We start from the raw sequence: 21,565 nt of genomic DNA on the forward strand, positions 1-21,565 counted from the left end.
ATATTTTACTGGGCTGAAATCTGGATGCATTTCAAAATCATTCCCTGAATTTCGTGACATAACTCTCGTATGCTAATGAGAATGGCCTGGTTGTTTTGCACTGATGTTTAGTAGTCAGATTTACTGACATCTCTTTTCACTCATGTGCTTGACAGAACTGAAAATGAAACCAGTTGTACAAAGTATTAAAACCTATGTTCAGGGGGTTTTATAATTAAGGGTAACAACATGTAGACTCTTGCAGAATTGGTCCCCATGTTGATTATTCTCAATAGTCGTCCAGAAGAATGTCCAGCATGTTTTACATACAACACAGGAGTTGGCATGCAACAGTGACATTCTCCTCCCTAACTGGAATGTGTCATGACCCAAATCGTTTAAACTAAATACTTCTCTTTAAAAGCCTTTAGCAGCTTTCTGTCATAATTTACTAGGACTGCATCAACATTCTAATATCACAAGATGAAAGGCTTGGAAGACTTGAGTTGTCAGAGCTCAGATAGTTATGTTAAAATGCCTTTGAGTCATATTCTTTAGCAAAGTAAATTAAAGAGTGGACTTAGGCTTACTGTAACATGAAGATGATGACTTTTCAGTTTGAAATATAACCATTTACACTTAGAGCAGCATTTTTATCATTCCATTGTTCATGTTAATGAGAAAAAGTTTAAAACCATATATATGAAGTTACATTACAGAGAATGCTTAACATATGAAAATAAAGTTTTTTTTGAAATATAGCTTTTGTTTTATTTGATATTATGTAAACTATACACAGTCTTTTACTGTTGTTTACCAAGTACCACATTGATTTTTAGGATATCAACCTATACTTTAAAAACAGCGTACAATATATAAAACAACATAAATTGAATAGTATCTTTCAGCTTCTCATTGTTCCTTTCAGTTGCCTTGAAATTACTCGAAGGAAACAACATGAATATAATTAGCTTTATTGAGATAAATATCAGCTTTTTAAAAATTGCCTGTTTAAGTTCAAGACTGTGAACGTTAAATATTTTTGTTGGTAGTTTAAATAATTTTAAATTTGCTCATTGTGTGACAATAGGAACACTGCCCTTTATATAGTTGGACATACCTTATATGATGCTGTAAAATATTATGGCACAGTTATGTTGCGGTTTTCACTAGCAGCAAGACTAATTCTTTTAAATTTTGCATTATCGTTGAATTCAGTCTTCACATTTGAACACTATTACAATTTAATGAACGATAAAAGACTATAGAGTATTTTCCAGACAAAACATTTGCCAACTTCTTTAGAGAAAACTAGAAAAGTTGGCATCCACATATGCATAAACATTATGTGGCTCTGAAACCTTAGCCCAATATATCTGTTTTTTGGTGATAAGCAATGAAGTCACTAAAGTTATAGTTTCTGTACTCTCCACACCAGTATCATGTCACAGCTATCAGCCACACTTTAAAAAGCTTTAGAAACCATTTTAATTGTACAGATCCTATTTATATAAAAATAATATTTTTCCCAGACATTACCTCCCTGGCCCTGATACTCAATTGGTTGTAGAGATGAATTGACCTGCAGCACTAGGAAGGTATAATGGGAGTCCAGAATTATTTAGCAGAGATTGCTCCCTAGCTGTGCTGCTTTAATCTATCTTCCACCTCTGCTTTCAGCTGAATTAGCAGTTTTCACTTTATTTTAGTAATCTGCCTCCAAACTCCAAGCCAGCCCGAGCCCCATCTTTTTTTCCTTTGACATCCTACTCCATTCAGGTTTCTGGCCCCGATATATTCTTTCTGTGACTATCCCCATCTGACTGATCTTTTTGGTTTCCAGGACAGCACAGACTTTTTTCTCTTCTGAGTGGAGGGACAGTTGAGGTAATGGTGGCAGTCAACACCCTTTTCAGTATTCAACACTGATTTTTGACATGAATTCCAAAAAGACACAAAGAAGCCCACTTTGACTTCTCTGAGGTTTCCATCACTGACCTTAGGGGAGCTGTTCTTAAGCAAACAAACAGAAGATATTTGGAAAAAAACAGCCTGAATGCAATGGCAGAACACTAAATCAACCATAACCTGGATTATGCAAACCAAGGTCTAAACAGGATTATGAAATTGTATCCCGTTACGTAGACTAGCTGTCAACCCCAGTACCCCGCAGTGTTAATTAACTTGTTCATTTCAATTGATCTGCTCAATTCACTTTTTACATCTCTTAGCAATGTTGCCTATAAAAGCTCATGCCTCTAAACCAGTTAGGTGGTAGTCTTTCCTAACTTCTTCCTTTTAGTACTGTAAGGGATCATATACAGGAGAAGGGGCAACAAAAGGCACAGAGAGATATGAAAATAAACCAAAAAACGGTGCTTTACCAGAAAAGAAAGTGACTTAGTTTGAAATGGCTCCCCAGTGTCTATGTAGATGTGGCAATTCAGGAGGGCTTTTTGGCACTTTTATCTAAAGCTGAGTCAATCAGCTTTTAGATGAAAGTGCCAAAAAAGCCCCACTGAAGCACGCGATCTATACAGATGCTGAGCAAGCTGGGTCAAACTAACGTGATACATCTTCTGGGCATGTGCCACGCTCAGTCTCGGGCTTGCTAAGCTTAAAGTAAAGCGCCATTTTTTTGTTTTGGCAGGAGAGGGATTTAACATCTGTAAGCAGCCAAAAAGATTGGAAGTTTTACTCCCAACCTGTACTTTCACCCTGTTACACCACCTAAATAACCGGTCTGAGAAACCTGAGCTAGCCTAGCTTCACCTTCAAAGGCATGGCACATTAATTAAAACATCCACTTGATGGGGGGCAGTTAAAATGTCCATAAAAACAAATGTTTGTCTTGAACTGAACAGCTGCTTCCTGTTGAGAAAATGGGTCTTTAATCCGGGGAGGGGAGAGGTTGAGTGAAATACAGGTTGAAGGCAGGTGGGTGAATTGAGAATGTAAAGGGGAAGACATAAGCAGGGAATGAAGGAGGAATTCATTTATTTATTTCGAATGGAGGCATAAGGTTTGGTAAAGTATTCTTGGCATGCCAGACCATGACTGCAGAGTCTTTCTGTGCCAGTATAATCTCATAGATGCAGCACATTTACAAATTTATGAGATTTTTTGTTGTTGATAAAATACCTTTATTTAGGGTCTGGGATAGTGCTTGTCATAAGTGTGCTTCAATTGTACTTATATTTCAAATAGATTCAGTATTAGATATTGTTCATTCAGTCAGCCATTCACACAATGCATAAAATAGCACAAATTAGCTACAAGCCTGCTTAAATATTTTAATAATAAATCTTCTCCTAAGATTCATGTGATGGATCTTGGATAAGAAGCTTAGAGGAAGGATTAACTTAGCTGTAGAAATATTGATGTATGTTGCATATGTAATCAAAGGGATTTATTTCAGCCACGTAGCTTTGCTATGATGAGAGGTACTGATTTCTAAATAGTAGGTTCCAAAAGTAGGGTTTTTTTAAAGCTCCGTTTATCCCTTCCTTGCATGCTTTTGATCTGACAAGGGCCAAAAGTCCAAAAGAGGCAAAAGTGTCATTTTAGCTGTTGGGTGAAATAACTGCTGTTTTGCACTCTTCTCCAGGTGAGGTTACTATGCAAATAAGTCACATAAGTGCACTTCTATATAGATGCTTCTATAGTGTTTCACTTCAAGAATAGCTGTTCAACTTGATACGAATTCGAAAGGCACTCCATAGAATCTCTCCCTTAATGGTGTTTTATGGACAGCAGACTTTCTTTTCTGCATTTAGTTCTGTTTAACAGAACATGCTGTTCATTGTCTTTACTAGCAGCAGCAAGCTGAAATTTCAGAACGTAAATCTTCCCCCAAGTACATACTTCCTGACAAAGTTGCATCAGATACAGCCTGAAAAGATCCTGCTCCCTTGCTTATATAGTGATACTGAGAAAAAAACCTCCAGTCAGGACAGTTACGACAACAGAAAAGGGCTTCTGCTAGTTTAAATGTTTAGAGACAAAGCAGTTATGCTGACAGGAAAAATCCTTCATACATTAGGTTTCCACTTACGGGGCAGCAGCTCCATAATGTAAGCAAGCCTACAGTCTCTACACGAGCCTAGAAATTATCCGTATATCTCACAGCTATACTCCTGGGTTGGCTAACAGGGCATGTTTTAGCTTTTTGGTTTTTTTAATTCTTAAAAGTACATAATATGCCAATCCACAAAATTCTCCTAAGCTGTTCTCCCTTGTCATCTGGTTAATGGACTTGCTTTTGTGTCTCATTCTTCACCACCAGTTCTTCCCACTTCTATGTCCTTTTGTGTCAGATTCTTCTTTTCATTGTGATTCTTGTCTTTCTTACTGGGACTGCTGGAAAAAACGAAAAGAAGGAATTGAGTGAATGAAAATCACTCTTCCATCTTTAATTCAAAATTGTTTAGATGTTGGTTAGTTCTTTGGCCAATTCAGATGTGGAGGAGAAAGGTAAAAATGATCCAAATAACTCCCCCTTCTCTCCTTTCCTCCCTCCTTCCCCTTCCCTTCCAAACATGGATTACTCAATTTGAGTCAGGTGTCAGTTAATTAGATTGTCCAGCTAACTGCGATTTGCACAGACTAATGAGAGTTTCTTTCTTTTCAAACTGGCCAAAAATAAATCAAAACACCTGAAATTCAATAGGTATGATCATGAACCCTGGGAACTTTTCTCTGGTTGTTTTTGAAAAGGGTATTTCAGAGATGCATTTATAAAAGATTATTTGTGCCAATGCAAAATGAAGGCACTTGGGTAGACAGTGAAGCCTCCATCCAGAAACTGCTTCCAGTGGTGTGAATTGCCATGCAAGCAATACCCAGTAAGACCTGACAATGTACAATTTTCACAAGGAAAATGGTGCATCTACCTAAAACATGAAAACCTAAGAAACTTCACTTAGTCGTCTCATGTTGCTTTTCCAAGGTAGATAAATATGTCTTTTACTGCAGATCCACTTTAGCCTGCACTTCACTCAGTGGAAGTGACAAGGCTTGCCTGCTTCAAGAAGGACTTGTTAGCTCACAGTCAGCTTTGCTCTAAATGACCTGCTGAGGGCCACCCAAGGCCTCAAGATATTCCAGCCTCAGCCTCAGTAAATTCTGTATTTTTTTTATCTATATCACAGATTCTGGGAAAGTAGGATATATGGATTGGCTTGATGTCTTTGTTGCAGTAAACAATTCTAGTGTTGTCTTACGACTTTGAACTTCAACTCTGACACAGTGCCATGCTGTATTTGACTGCTGATGGGGGAAAAGCCATGGCCTTACACAATTTTTTATTCATATTTAGCAGTTTTTACACCCCCACCACTTCTTTTTCATTGGTCAAGGAAAAAGAAGATATAGATATAGAAGAGAGAAGGTCAGATTTCGGGATATTCTTTTGGTTTTGGCACTGAGACTGAGGACAAGTATTTTTTCTTATGGAAAATAGACATTGATTGATGTCCAGGAACACCTATTGTTTCCACTACTAATAGAAAAATGTTGTGGGCCACTATTTCTGTTGTAGAGGCCACTGGGACCCCATAGTAGATGTTATAAGTGACCTGTTCAAGGTACTTACATAGATATCTAATGGATTATTATTCCAGTAACTATTCAAAAATGCTGGGAGTAGAATGGAAAGGAACACAGCTATTTTTAAGGAGAATGTATTTTTTCACCAGTCATACCAATTATATACTATCCACCCTTTCTATAACCGTGTGCTGTTGGTGTCTATAGAATTTAAGATCAACAATAGCTAGATTCTTGAGATGTCTTGATTCAGGATTTACCAGTTGGCAACGCTGGCACTTAAACTACCTTTTATCAACAAGGGCCACTTGGAGCTGTGGAACTAGGGAAACAATGACTTGCCCTTTCTACTCTTAAAATGCATGCTTTTGGAATAACAGTAAATGTTGTGACTTTCCTCTGAAAATGCAAGAAAAATTCAAACTCTGTGCTCCAGATTTAGTGATTTATACTTCAGATGGTCTGAAGGTGAAAGTTTTACACACTAATAATTTGCACTAAAAGAATATTTAACTCTGTTTTCTTGTGTCTTAACACTTGTTCCCTCAGTTTAATGTTAGCTAACTGTTTGTGTGGGTGTATTTTTATACCCATATATCCACCTATTTTCATTTTCTGTCACCATTGAGCTAGATTTCTGTTCACAGCAATATATTAGTAAAGCTGGTTGTAATGATTACTTTTATTTTCTTAGAGCTAAGGTCCTAAGATCCATTACAATGCATACTTCAACCTATTTGCAGTTGGGGAACAGGATCAGTCTATTACTGGCCACAGGCAAATATCCTGCCCTTGGAAGTTTCCTCCAGTTTTATCTGTCTCCCCGTAGCTGACAACTCAGACCTTTTTATTGCCGAGCTATTACTGCAGAAGTTTCCAAATTTAATTTCAAATTTCTGATTGACATTTTCATTCATTAAGTTTCCAGTTCTCAGCTGTGGGCATTGGCTGTATGTATTTGGAAAGATTGTCCTTTCAACTCTGCTGTTCCTGAGAAGTTCACAGGTTTCGGGGAATAAATTAGGTCAAAAAAGCTAGAAGTTAAAAAGAAAGGATCATCTCTCTCGTTTCACCCTTTATCACTGTCTTGTTGGAGTTTCTCTGTGCCACGGTGGGAATAGTTGCTTTTACAGTCCAGTTGGGCTCTGTTGCCTAAGTTTCTCTCCTGTGGCCAGGAAAGGACCCAGGCAAGAAGCACCATCCCCTTAAGATAAAACTACAGACAAAACTAGTTCTAACACAAGCAACTTTGCATTCTCCCATCTTTTTGATGGATTTTTTCCAGTAGGCAACATGTCATATAAAAAGTTGCACCAAAGTCCATGCAGCGTGGTTGGAGCTGAACTCTCTCTCTCCGTGGGCTGTGGATATAGAGGACTGTTAGTGGTGGTAGCTGCTGTCAAGGGCCTTCTCTGCTACCACCTCTATTACTGGCCTCCCAAAGATTCTTACTACTTTAACCCAGAGTGGGGTTTCCAGGGGAAGTATACATCCATCTGGCCTATGAAACTGCCATGCAGAGGAAGTGAAGCTTTTGAGGGGTCTGTCAGTTAACTCCAGCCTTTCATGGAACATCCTCACTGCACCCAAAAGGAGCCCATGCCAAGGGAAAAACACACCCTGTGTCCTAGACAAAAAGGTTCCTGCCTGTCGAAATATTCGGGGCATGATTACACACATCAGTTTCTCTCTGCATCTACTTTCCCTTTCATGCAGCATTATTGGGATACATTGCCGCTATAAAAAAAATTAAACTGACACCCTAGATGCACCGGGCTTGGGCAAAATTTGTGGTTAACTTAGTGCTATATTAAACAAGTGAAACATTGGATCTATAGCATGGTCTGCACTCCATTTGAGTGTATATGTGTTCCCTAGCAAAAAGATCCATTTTCTGTAATACAGTATTACCAGCTTATTCAAAGAAGCATAGTTTTGTACAAATTCTATTATGAAATGTTTGACTAAAGCAAAATTGCATTGTATTCCCATGGCTACTGGGGACTGCAGGTAAAAGCCCTAGGTCTCATTAATCTGGAAAATAGTGCAGTATGAGTCCAAACAGAAAATCGAGGGCTAGTTTGGGACATCATTTGCTATGTTTGGGCATTTTATGACTCTGATACCTTGACGGGGTGGAGCTATACATGACCTGGCCAGAAGGCTGGAATGATGGATAGCACTGTGTGCCATTCCCAACAGTTTTGGAGTTTATTGGGTTGTGAATGACTTTTTCCCAGTGCTATCTATATTTAACCCCATTACTATTGAATGCAAAATGCACCATAGCGAGAGGAATTTGGGATGCAAGGCAGGGTCTCCTCCCTTCCAGGGCAATGCCCTTGTCACTGAGTAACACTCCTTGCTTATCTGTCCTCTTCCCCTCCCTCCCCACTGGTTTTGAGAATTCTTTGGGTGTGCTCATTGATTCCAATAATTACATCTTAATATATTTCTCAGTTCTATTTAGACCAGATCCCCACCCCCAACCATAATTTCCCTTCTGGCTGCGCAATGGCTCAGTTTCAGCAGAAGGAGTAGGAGGTGCCCTTGGTCCTGCATAGCCCATGTTTGGTGGTTAGGCTATTATGTTGGGGAGAAGATAGATGCGAGTTCAAACTCCTTCTGGCTAAGTCAAGGACCTGGTCTTTCCACTGTCTCTGCAAATGCCTTAATAACTAAAGCTAAACTGAAAAAGCAGGAGGGTCCCCCTATTCCATCAAACATCTGTTTTTTAGCGTGACCAATGGTAAGGGGACTTTTCACAGAGTGAAGTGCTTTCTCAGTTGGGATAGGATTGTCAAGAGAGTGTAAGTGGCCATAACCATTCCTTTTTGCACATAATCAGGAGGATGAGTTTGGTAATGTAGGTGGAAATAGGATCTAAAATCCACATAAGTGCCACAAAGTGTTTCTTCTGCTCCTACATTTAGTCACATAACTAGCACTTAATGCTGCAATAGGGTTTGGGCCATGTTCTTGACAGCTGTGACAGTATTAATCTCCAAAGTAAATCCAAGAAATATTGGTGCTTATTGTTATGCATCAAGGTCTTGTCATAACACTAACAGTCTTTGGAAAAAGAAGTGCTCTCTTATACATAAATATGGCTAGTGGTCACTAATACACAAATTAATCAACCGCTACAGTGTTGAGCATCTTGTCTCTAGCAAAGCCATTTTTATCAAAGGTCTTCTCCATGCTTTGGTGCCCATAAGAAAATGGAGGATATATAATACCTTGTCTTGTATGCGTATATTCAAGGGATAGTCCTGCTTCCTACCCTGGAGTCACACTGCAGTGAAAATCCCATTGTAATTGATCTATGGACCTTAGCATAAGGATGAATAGGAAAAATGATCGCTGCTTGCTTGAAAATATCCTGTCTTTGAAAAGTAAGGTCCACAGGTCAAGCCCACCCTGAAAAAAAAACTGATCATTCAAAGATCACTGTTTTGTTAGGAGGAATTATCCATGGTTTCCGTTAGAAGAAATGGGTCTTTTTAACACAGTCTGTAGTATAGGAGCATAAAAGTATTATCCTGGATATGAAAGTTGCCTCAACTAGAGGAAACTTCAGGGGGAAGGATATTTGTCTGCCACCAGTGACTGACAGCTGTTTCCAAGCAGTTTACGGACCTTGTCACTCAAAACTACCTTTACGGACCTTGTCACTCAAAAAGGAAAATTTCAGTTAAGCACTGATAAATTGTCCTATTTTCTAATACTTATTTATCTGCCTCTAAAAATGCTTCTAATATTATTTCATAATTCACTTTTGACTGAACAGAATTGGCAGAATTAAGCAAAGACTGCAGATCTGGTCCAGTGCCCCCCAAAATTAATGAAAATTCAGCCCCTTCAGATAAAAGTATGTTAGTTATCTTTCTTTGATACAAATAAGCATTGTTTTCTTAGAAATAAGCACAGTTAGGTGGGTGAGAATGAAACTGGGATTGGGTTGTATATAATCCAATTGAAGTTAATGTTCATAAATAAAGCTGAGTAGTGTTGACATTAATATCTGATTTATACTCTAACATTGTGCGTGTCTTGTTTTGCTTGCTCTATTCTTAGATGCACAACCTACAGATGGAGAAAGGGAAGTATGGAATCAAATCAGTGCAGTTTTACAGGATTCTGAAAGCATGCTTGCTGACCTTCAGTCTTACAAAGGAGCTGGACAAGAAATTAGAGAAGTATGTTAATGTTGCTATGACAGTTCTCTTGTGGGGGGGGTGGGGGGAGTAATAGTCTACATAATTTCGTATTATGATTCTGTATGCCAAGCACAATCGCCAAGCAGTGTATATGAAAAGTACCCAGTAAAACAAATGACAAATAAGTATCATTGCATTTAGAACTAAATTACAGCTTCAGATTATTCATTGATGATAGGCAGAGAGCTTGGATGTTTTATTAATACAACTTAATATTACTACAATTAAGTACTTGGAACCAGGAGAAACACATTTTTTTACTTTTATGTAAAATAAAACAGCATGGAAAATGTTAATGGGTATGAGACATTCTAAATATTAAAAATAAAAAATAGTTATACGTACAAGACATTTGCATGAGAGATCTACACTGTCAATAGAATTCTGTATATGGGTAGCTGCTTTGATTTCTGAACTGTATCTTATGATTTAGTCTAATTTTAACCTTCTTTTAACTGTAAGCTACCTACCAAGGTAGGAAAGCCTCCAACAACCTCAAGACTATTGCTGAGGTGAAAAGTTGATTACTTAAGTCTGCTTCTTTTGTAATAGCAGACAAAACTCTCCTTTACAAAAATAATGATGATGTTGATTTAGCTATCATCTTATTTTTGTGGCCAAGGGTAGCAAAAGCTGCCTTCCTCAAAACCCTTACATAGATATTTAAACCTAGATGATAGTTGTAAACTGCATTTTGAATAAGGACTCTTAAAAAAAATAAATAAAAGCAAAATCTTCTAGGACCACACCTAAAAGTTCGTAACTAAAAGAAGCTTTAAAAAATGTTTAACTGACTCAACTTTATTTTTCTGCATAATATAAGGGGGTTTTTTCTTTGTTTATCTTTCAACAATTCTTTTAAGGGTGTTTTTGGTAGTGCTGCTTATTATGTTATTCAAGAAAATTATTTTATTTTTAACACTACCTTATAAGAAAATCTTATTCTAGTCATTCATAGGCTCACCGAGCTTGGTTCTTTATTCTAGTGTCACACCAATGTTTACAGTAATATTGTCATTTCAGGCAATACAAAATCCAAATGATATTCAACTTCAAGAAAAAGCATGGAATTCAGTATGCCCTCTGGTTGTGAGGCTAAAGAGGTTTTATGAGTTTTCACTTAGACTAGGTAAGCTTGTATATTTGTTTTACTTCATTGTTTTTATATGCAAACGTACAAAGATTATTTGAAAAGCTAACAGTAGAGTAATAAAACATAGTGCCAGTGATTTGCCTACAATACCAGAATTTCTGTCTCTGAAGTCAGTAGACTGTCTAGGTTACATGATCTGAACTTTTTCTGATTTAAAATCTTGAAAACAATCTACCCTGAAGCCATGTGCTAGCAGTGTGATTCCAAGCAGTCCTCAAGTATACCTACTCTCAGGACAGGTGAATTCCTTGATTTAAGCAGTGGTCTCTAGAAAGAGCAGTACCCTTTGTAACTCATAGCACTTTGCAGAAAGCACTATGAGTTGCAACAATTCCCCAGACCCACCAAAAGGTTGCTTTTGGGTCTGAGAGTTGGCAATTCAGTGTCATGAAAAAGCCGTTCCTCAGTGCATCTGCACAGTAAAGACTGCTTAGTCAGTGTCTTGTGTAGACGCAGGCACTGAGAAGGGATTTAATAGTAGTCTTCACCTACCTGAAGGGTGGTTCCAGAGCAAATGGAGCTGTACTATTCTCAGTGGTGGCAGATGACAGAATAAGGTGCAGTAGTCGCAAGTTGCAGCAAGGAAGGTTTAGATTAGATATTAGGAAAAAAATTTCAACAGGAAGGTAGTAAAGCACTAAATCTGGATACCCAGAGAGGTTATGGAATCTCCATCCTTTTAGCTTTTTAAGACCTGGATAGACAAAGCCTTGGCTGGGATGATATAGTTGGCGCCTGGCCTGTTTTGAGCAGGTGGTTGGACTAGATGACCTCCAGAGGTCCTTTCCAACCTTAATTTTCTGTGATTCTATGAGTACCAGTGTCATGACACATCAAGACTGAATTTAGTTTTTTGCTAATGAAGAAGATGTGATTAGTAAATTATTGTTTTTTATATATGCATTTAGAAAAAGCTCTGCAGAGCTTATTGGAGTCCTTGACCTGTCCACCCTATACCCCAACTCAGCACTTGGAGCGAGAGCAGGCTTTAGCTAAAGAATTTGCAGAAATCTTACATTTTACACTCCGTTTTGATGAACTGAAGGTTAGATGTATATTTTTTAAATATTTTAAAATACATTGAGGTATTTTCTTAAAGTTTGAAATGCTGAAAACTGAGTTTCCTATTTTATTGCACAAAGATGAGAAACCCAGCAATTCAAAATGACTTCAGTTATTATAGGAGGACGATAAGTCGCAACAGAATAAACAATATGCATGTAAGTAAATGTAACTTAAATCTTTTTATTTACATTCTGAAGTTCTTAACGTGCATTCCCACTACTTGCAGTAATATATTTTTGCGTTGATTTACAGCCAGTAATTACTTTTTATGTGGGTAAGGTTATCATCATGTGATACAGACCATTAATTTGGTGACACTATTTTGTGAATAACTCCATACTGATATAAGCATGAACTTACTGTTTGTAGCTGCACATAGGTTTTGAAAGGAGGGCTATTTATTAACTATTTTTCCCTGTATTTTTATCAGCTAGATATTGAGAATGAAGTTAACAATGAAATGGCCAACAGAATGTCTCTATTTTATGCAGAAGCCACCCCAATGCTGAAAACACTCAGCAACGCAACAACCCATTTTGTATCGGAAGTAAGTGATAAGAATGTTTGCTTTGTCCTTTTCTTTCTACATTTTAATTGTTTGTTAAATCAGTCTCTACAATGGACATCTTTATCCTTTCCAGAACAAGACCCTACCTATTGAAAATACAACTGACTGTTTAAGTACCATGGCTAGTGTATGCAAAGTCATGTTGGAAACACCGTAAGTAAAGGTTAAATAATGTTATTTGTTTATGTTCAAATTCTTACTGTCATCTCTTTTAGTAGTTGCCTGGATAGTCTGCAAAATCTGATCATCAAATTAATCTTCCAGTTTACTGGGTTTTTTATGTATCCTGATTAGTATATAGGTATATAGCAATACTAAATATATTAGTATATAGGTAGCTATGTTTTCTATGTTATCAATTTGATTAATTTTAAAAAGTCAACTGCACATTTTTGCTCTGCCTAAGCCTATGATACATCTACATTTAAACACAAATGTAATATCAGTCAAGTATGTAGGCTTAAGAGTGACTTTTAACAAGTTTACTTTTGCACATATTCTCAATGGCTTTGTAGAGAGCAGACTTATTTCTAGAGCATCCAAAATGAAGTATGAGTAAAATCAGAATCTTTGATATTGGAAAGTAAATATTTCAGTCTAAGTTGTCGTTTAATGGAGAACCAGTGGAAGGAATGTGTGCATTTTGTTTGTTTCTGCAAATGCTGGTATTTCATTTTATTCCTTGATTAGGAAATGTTGAAGTTCATTTTGAGATACTGAGTTGATAGATGCCAGTAGCCTGCAATAACTTCTCAGCTGTTATAGCGATATTGCTTCACTGCAGTTTTTAAATAGATGGGGGAGATGGAATGGCAAAACACTAAAATACTCATCTGTTGAGTGCTGTGACCACAGCTTATAAGACTGACAATCCTCTCTTACTTTCTACTTTTCACTCTGTGTCCACCTGCTACGTCTCACTTTTACAAGACACTAGGCTCTTGAGGTTCCTTGAGTACTTTTTTCTTTTCTTGTATTTATAAGTTTATGAGGAGATGGGACTTAATCCTTGAGTGCTACAGTAAAACAAATTTAAGTTGTTAATAACTCTATTGATGAACATCAGGCTATAACAATAACTGACTTCTTTGTAAGCACAGACCCCACTGTGTTTTAAAAGGACTAGATGTTAAAAAAAAGTGTTGTCAAAATGAATCCCTATAATATTTCTACAAGACACTAATTTAGCATTTTATACATAAATGGAGAAAGAAGCAGCAGATTTCTAATGCTGTTCAGACAGCTGACATCACAGCTGAAAATTACACTTCTTAATTTGTATATTTATCTAACAAGATCACAAGGAAGGTGTATTAAACACACTGTACTGGAGTAATTTCTCCCCTCCGCCCTTTTACCTCAACTGCTTGTTTTTTAATTCCTGTAGAACAGGGATGGCCGACCCACAACTCCAGAGCCATATGCGGCTCTTCAGAAGTTAAAATATGTGTCTCTTTGAATCTTTGCATAAGCACCTGGTGACCAACTTGCATAGCTATTATGTCATGTCACGTGATGCGACTGCTCACAGCAAGTACATTACTCAGTTTGGACTTGGAAATTTGGACTCTGGAGCCGCAGGTTGGCCACCCCTGGTGTAGAAGGGAATGTTGCATGACTATAAATATATGTAGATTGTATATAGTCTTGTGCAATGAAGGAGACTGTGGGCATGTTTACACATGCTATTAAGGTGAAGCAATAAACTCTGGCATTTATCATGCTGGAGTTTACTCCTCCTGGGTACTGCACTTACGTGTACACCTGGGACTGCAGCATGTTAATCCAGGTCGAAGCAGCCCTGACTGTCAGGGAGCCCAAGGAGTGAGTCTGCTGGCCCAGGGCTGCTCCAACCCAGCTCAACATACTGTGGAAGGGCTGGCTCGGCCACGAGGGTGCTCCACTGCAGAACTAACCAGCAGGCAGCCCCTCACTAAAGCACCCTCCTGCCCCAGCCAGCCCCATTAGCATCTACATGTATGCTGCTGTGTAGTTGATTAGTTTCCTGCAGCCTAATAGGGGTGCATATATAGACGCAAGAGGTTCCTGCAGAGCTAATTAGCCTCCAGTAAACATCTCATGTAGACATGGCTGTGTTGATTGTTTTTGGTGCAGTTGTACCCTAAATGAGGGGCCAACAACTTTTTCAAATCCTGGGTTGTAACAGCCCTGCATTAGGGCTAGACAAGTGCCTAACTTCAGCTCTGTATCTTAAATCTTTAATGATATTAGTAAATAGTATGGGCAGGTAAGTTTGTCTCTGGGCAGACAGGTTTAAATTTTGAAGAGACATAATTTTGGAGAGTCTATCTCAACACCTTTTAGAGACCTCATTCCATGAAAGGCTGAGCAGCATCTCCATTTAGTTGATGCATACACAAAATATGATGCTTTCAAAATCAGTTGTAACTTGTCAAAATTCAGATCTGTGGATTTGAGGAAAAGAACTGTACAGTTAAGGAAAACCTAAAATATTTTGCAGAATGGCTAATGGGTATGATAATTGCTCATTATAGAGGCGGCTATAAAATTTCAGCAATCTCAGTATTTTTATTTTTTGTGTGATTGCTGATCATTCTCCAGGGAGGGCATGCCTTACCTTTTGTTATTTGGTTTATTCTTAGATTGCAAGTTTATCCTGGGATCAAAGGGTAATCTGTTTTCTTGGTATACTTTCTTCTTTATCATTGATTTTGGTTGGAAGTAGATTTAGACTGATTCAAATCACTTTGGAAAATATTGCCCTAAAACATTTATAGGGCAAGAAGATTTTAGAACATGCTTAACATATTTACAATTTTAAAATTTATAAGAGAGCTGTGTGAACATCACAAATTCCAAATAAATGATCATAACCTGTTCTTGGTCATTCTATTTTACTGGAGTAATTAAATTTAAAAAAAAAACAGTATGGGAACACTGGGTAAGCAGAAGAGTTAAAGTATAATTTCTAATTTGGGTGGTTGTTTAAAAAATGAATTTTGGTGAATTTTGATTGCATTGTTAGTGGACTTAGTTTCAGTGCAAAAGTAGTTGATGACAACAGAGGAGTTTATTTTGAACCTTTTAATATAGAAGTTCCTGGTGAGGAAAATAGTATTCATTGCTTTCTTAGGCATGTTCCCAGCTTAATTCCTTTCTTGCACTTGTTAATAATTTCAAGGAGGACAGCTGATAGCAGCAGTCTTTATTTGACCATCCACACATAGTAAGCTACCACTGAACAGGTAAATCAAATCTTGTTTGAAGTGTCACCTTTTCAACACTAACAACTTAATCAAAGAGAAGATTTTCTTTTGCTTTCCATTGTTTCCATAGTAAGAATAGATAAAGAGCATTGTGTATCTTTTTATATTTCATCTTGTGCACCAGCTGTCAGTAAAATGTGCGGCTTGATGGAAGAGATAATCTGACTTGTGAAAGGGTGTTGGAAGAAGGCATACTGTACCTTCAGTTGTTCTCAGATGTAGTCATTTTACATTATCAAGGTGATTAATTCAGTGATCACTACTGGTTTTGGTTTCTTCTAAGACGTAACTTACACTTTTTAACCTGTATTCTACAATGTTTCAGAGGTGTTAACAGAGCACTTTGCATCATGACAAGTGGCAGTACAGTAGTAGATGTGTCACAACCAGCTTGCAGCTGTGACAGCTATTTTCACTTTCTCACCTTTTCCCTTTCCCCTGTTGTTGCGCCCAACCCCAGTTGCACGGTTGCAATATTTCCTGCCGCGCGTAAGGTACTATGAGAGCAAAAAAATTCAAATGAAACATGACAGATTTCTTCACTGAAGTGTCACTCAAGCTTTGAGTTTGTTTTTGTTGTTTTTTTCCCCAGAGAATACAGAAGTAGGTTCACTAATGAGGAGACCCTGTTGTTCTGCATGAGAGTAATGGTGGGAGTTATTATTCTCTATGATCATGTCCATCCTGTGGGAGCTTTCTCCAAAACATCAAAGATTGATGTAAGAACAATTTTAAGAAGAAAAACTTACGTTTGACATTGTTAGATTAGCAAATACTTGTTCATACTTTTCTTCAATAGAAGACTATCCTTTCATAGAAAGTAGAGTTTTGCTTCCATTGGCAACGTTCAGAATTCCCTGTTGCCTGTATGCTTTTTTGTGTATTGGTTTGATCACTATTAAAACCAGCTCCTTCAATTTATAAATTTTACTTGATACAGGTGTTCCTTTGTTGTCTTCAAGCTCATTCTCTTACTCTGACAACTGTTTGTTATATTAAAAAAGTGTGGGCCATTTGCATTCTCAGTAAGCAGAGACAAGAAATGGAGGTCAATATTTAAATATGTGCTGTACTAAAAATGTCAGTTACATTGCTATTAGAGATGCTTCTTTTTTTTTACAAACATAGCTATTTTTACCTAAAGTCAAAGTTGGTTTCCACCATTTTGTTTAACTTCCGTGTTTTTGACGATTGAAATCTAATTTAACTTATTTGAGGTTCGTTTATAATGCCATATCTGCAAATAACTACCAAAAATAGAATTAATTTACTTAAGCTATGTCCTTGCCTCAAAAACATTCAATCTGAGCCAGAATGCTGAATTTTAGTTAGTGCTAACAGTACACTGAGGAACTTGAAATGAAGTGGACTTGATTTGATAAAGTTTCCCCATTTTTAGATAATGCAGATTGTATATTGTTAGTATATAATCATGTGCTTTTCCTCCCAGATGAAAGGATACATAAAAGTTTTAAAGGAACAGCCTCCTGACACAGTTGAAGGCCTTCTGAATGCCCTCAGGTATGTACAAGGGTAGACTGTTGTTAAGGGAGGAAGATAAAGGCATTTTCCATTTAGGGAAATATTTTCTCATATGAAAACATCTTTCCTTTTAAAGTTTTGTAGTCCCCAGTCAGTATGCTACTCCTTTAAAACTCTGGCTATAGTGTTTTCCGTTGCAGAGTCGCTGCCATTTTCATAATTGCAAAATCAAGCTCAGGGGCTTCAGAAATTAAAATATGCACAATGCAGCTTTGTATTTTTAGCTAATAAATATGAACTTAGGTGCCTAAGTAGTGAGGTAGTTAGGTGGGGTCACATGGATCACCTACTTGTACTTGAACATCTAAATTGCATATGTATTTAACTTCCAGTGTATGGGTCCTTTTTTTGATATCCCCTGTTCGTCTCAGTTCCGTAGAATAAAGATTAAATAAATTATTACCCATCTTGGCATGTGTAAAGTTTAATCATAATATAAGTAGAGAAAAGGTTGGGCTTGTGGTCCAGAGTGATCAGCTTTGAAGGGAGGGGGAGGCCTAAATTCAGTTCTATGCTTTGCCACAGACTTGTATGACCTGGGACAAGCCTCCTAAAAGAAATACCAGCTCAGGTGAAATCAGTGGGAATACTGCCATTACCTTAAGTAGGACTAGGATTCCAGCACCTGCTCCTCCTCCATGAATTGGGAATGTTTTCCTATTGGACAGGAATGTTTTAATGATCAATACATTTGAATAGAAAGGGCACATACCCAGCGATAAGAGGGTACAGGATTACATTCCTGTCTTTAGATAGAAGGTAGCAACTGAGGACAAATGTTTGAAGACCTCTCAAACAAGAGAATGTGTATTGTTTGATTGAAGCATACTTTGTTGAGGTGAAATAATTAAATGGTAATAGCAACACTGGCTGTTCTCTGTAAAAGAGGTAAGATTAATCATATAGTAGTTATATTGTGCCTTTGGAATTCCATTTTCAGGAGGGGCAATTTGTTTCTTCTTGGAAGCTGAGGGAAGCATGTTTAATTTAGGCACATTTAGTAAATTCAAGAATAAATATAAAACTTCAATTTACAGAGCAGTGAAAAGTTCTGAGGTTGTGAAATTCCTATTTTTGTGTGCATCATGTTCACCTTTCTGTTATAACTCCTAGGTTCACTACAAGACACCTGAATGATGAATCAACTTCAAAACAAATTCGAGCCATGCTTCAGTAGTACCCTCTGGGACAAGTGTGAATGTGTGTATTGATCACAGAAGATGTGTATGTTTACATAATTTAATACAGATTGATGTTAATACTTGTGTGTATTTACATAACCATTTTCTTCAGATCACTGAAATATATGAAACCTTATTCATAACCAGACTGCTTTATTATAGCACAACTATACTTTACAGGCTAGCCTTATCTCTTGACATTAAAATATTTTTTTTTACCAAGAAACTTCATCAACATCTATAACAATATGTGTTTCTTTCAGTCCTTAAATGCATCTCTTTCACAAAAGTAAACAGTAGTAACAACAAAATGGAGGTCAAATAGACTAATCTTTCAGTTACCATAAAAGTGAATCCTTGAAGGTGAAATTTAATATAAATGAAAATAAAATTGAAATATTATGCTTAATAACATGCACAAGTTCAGTTGCCAGTTATTTTTAAATACAGTTTTCACTTCTCTCTTATGGCTTACGGTAATTTGAATATTCACACATAGGTATGGAAGAGACCTTGTTTTGTATTAGGAAGAAGGGAATGGTCATATAGTTCGTAATGGTCCTTGGCTAGCTGACTGAATCAAACAAATTTCTTTTGCAGGAGAGAGCATTTTGCCTCCTTGGTTTATTAGGTTGCCCCTTCTGTTCCACAATTGATAAATATCTTATTTCAGGCTCTATTTATGTACATATCAAATGCAGTTCAGGAGCATAACTGGATTTTGATAACTTGTTCAAGTGTAGTAGTCGAAGAGAAGAAAAAATAAAAAACCCCTCCTAGCCCCAATGTTTTACATCTTAGAATATAAGGAGGACGTGTTAATTTTGTCTGTACTAGAAAAGATTTGTCAAATCTTAGCTAAATCAGCAAAGTCTCCTAATGGCGACAAGGCTTAAACTAGCAAAAGGCCTTATTTTTTTTTTTGCTGGTATAAGTATGTTGTATAGAATTATACTCCTCACTAACCTTATTGCATTTGCAAATGTTTTGAGTGTAGACCTAGTGTCATCAGAATGGGAGAGCTTGACTTCCTTTGGGACTTGAGCTACTTTTTAAATATACCATCAAGTTTCTTATAGTATTGTTTATCAACTGACATCATGTGAAAACTAGGAATTAAAATTTTGACAGCAAATGTTGCACCACTGCTACTTAAGTGTAGGAAAATCTAAATAGACTACAGACCATTCATTAGATTTTGCCCATCAGGCCTGGTTACTTTCCGTTGTACTTCAATTGTGACTGACAAGCAAGAAGTTTTCTCTCACTTACTCAGTTCCCAGTTGACTTTTTTTTTTTTTTCAATCAAAAATAATTAAAATCTTTTGCTGAAACCAGCAAAGCAGCCTTTTTGGCATGTCTTCTGAGTGATCTGCAGCCACTGTAAATATTGTCGTGTGGCAATTGCATTTTCAATAATGCATGTTCTAAATTGTTTGTGTACTTAGCTTGCATTTGTGCACACAAATTCAAATTTATGTACACAGATAAGGATTTGTGTATACATGTACACATGTTCCTACATCAGCTGATGTGCATTTACTGGAGTTTTCTTGCATGTACTTTTGAAAACTTGGCCCTTAATATTTTGGATGTGTAACATGGTGCACTGCTACAAAGCTATTTATCAAAGTCAGTCTCTAAGCACTGTTTAGGTTATAAGCTGTAGTGGGGATTGCCTCCTCCTTTGTTTGCACGATATTTAGCAGTATGAGGTCTCAATTCTGGTTGGGGCCTGTAGTAACTAATGTAGTGTGTATATATAAACAATGCTTCTGACTGTACAGTATAACTACAGCTGCAGAGTACTGTCATCAGAAACCAAATCTGAACTTGGGTATATGGGAAATAGTTTTGTTTTTCCTGGATGCAGTGATCTCCCACAATGTGTTTAAAAACAGCGAATTTCTAATGTTTGGGGTATTTATTGAATGTACTTGAAAAACTAGTTTCCCCATTGCCACTTAAGCTTAGGAAAATCTAAATAGACTACAGAGCATTCCATGGATTTAGTAGATTTTTATTTTTTAACTTTCCTTCCAAACATATTGGCAAGTATTAATTTTAACTTTTTTATGAACCTAGAGGAGAGCTGTTTGCCACCTGTATAATAAAAGTATGAACCTGAAAGCATTCTGCAAGTTGTCATGTGTTCTTTGAAGCTGTAACTGCATTTGTTGGACTGATACAGTGTTTTTGTACAGAAATTTGTTTGAAATAATAAAGAAGTTTGGTACATTTTAAGTATGTGGATTGTCATAGCTTATACGTTGGGTAATAAAAAAATCTTGTATAAAGGGATCTGGCTTTCAGCTACACCCAGGATTACTAGATTTAGCAAATTTATGAACGTGTTTCTCCCTTTTATATGAGTTATAATATTGCACTTACTTATCATTAATAGACCCCTGAACATCTCTGCTGTTGAAATCACTTGAGTTCAGCCTTATTTTTCACAGTCAGGTGTTAACTATAATGATATATCTTTCTGTATACTGATCAGTACACAAAAAAGGCCTCTAGATATTTATTACCTTATACTTACTGGATTTTAAACTGCTTTACATTTATCACTGCTTGTATTATAAGAAAAAATGGATGGCAATATCCTGTCAAGCATTGTAGAATCCAAAACCACTTGCCATGGAGGCAGGTTCAAATATTTAATCAAATTAATTTATTTTTGAGGTGCTTCTTAGAGGCCCTCACCAAAGATCAGGCAGGATCAGAGTCCATTGCTCTAGCCACTGTGTGTGCATTTTTAATTTTCCAAGTTAATTATAGGATATTTGCAGCATCCAGGCTGCATGTTCAGTCTATTAAGATGACTAAATACCTCCATCAACCTCCCAACTTTTGGGCATGATTGGTAGATATGTCACGGTAAAAGCAGGAATGCATAGGGGAGAAATGTATAGTGCAGGAATATATCACTATCAAAGGCCATTTTCAAGTGCTTAATCCTGTTTGTATTCCACTGTTAAGTTCCCCCTTGTGTCTAAGACTGAAGGTTTGCTTTACCAACTGTATTTTTACCACTTAATCTATGGATGTGTCTGTGA

At 37.0% G+C, this 21,565-nt stretch overlaps 1 protein-coding gene across 7 annotated transcripts in view; it reads left to right on the forward strand.

Moving 5' to 3' along the window:
* FAM49A (family with sequence similarity 49 member A) overlaps positions 1-20,747 on the forward strand; it is a 51,277-nt gene extending 30,530 nt beyond the window's left edge. For all 7 annotated transcript variants that reach the window (XM_019537379.1, XM_019537376.1, XM_019537381.1 and 4 more), the window contains 9 exons: positions 9,604-9,725; positions 10,770-10,875; positions 11,808-11,944; positions 12,042-12,119; positions 12,395-12,511; positions 12,606-12,685; positions 16,373-16,499; positions 17,231-17,301; positions 18,436-20,747. In XM_019537379.1, the coding sequence (XP_019392924.1) occupies positions 9,604-9,725; positions 10,770-10,875; positions 11,808-11,944; positions 12,042-12,119; positions 12,395-12,511; positions 12,606-12,685; positions 16,373-16,499; positions 17,231-17,301; positions 18,436-18,499 (902 nt within the window). In that variant the 3' untranslated portion in view covers positions 18,500-20,747. The remainder of the gene's footprint in view (positions 1-9,603; positions 9,726-10,769; positions 10,876-11,807; positions 11,945-12,041; positions 12,120-12,394; positions 12,512-12,605; positions 12,686-16,372; positions 16,500-17,230; positions 17,302-18,435) is intronic.
* Positions 20,748-21,565: the final 818 nt, after the last annotated feature.

This window comes from Crocodylus porosus, unplaced genomic scaffold (genome assembly GCF_001723895.1).
Source record: "Crocodylus porosus isolate Cpor-Errol unplaced genomic scaffold, CroPor_comp1, whole genome shotgun sequence".
Lineage (NCBI taxonomy): Eukaryota > Metazoa > Chordata > Crocodylia > Crocodylidae > Crocodylus > Crocodylus porosus.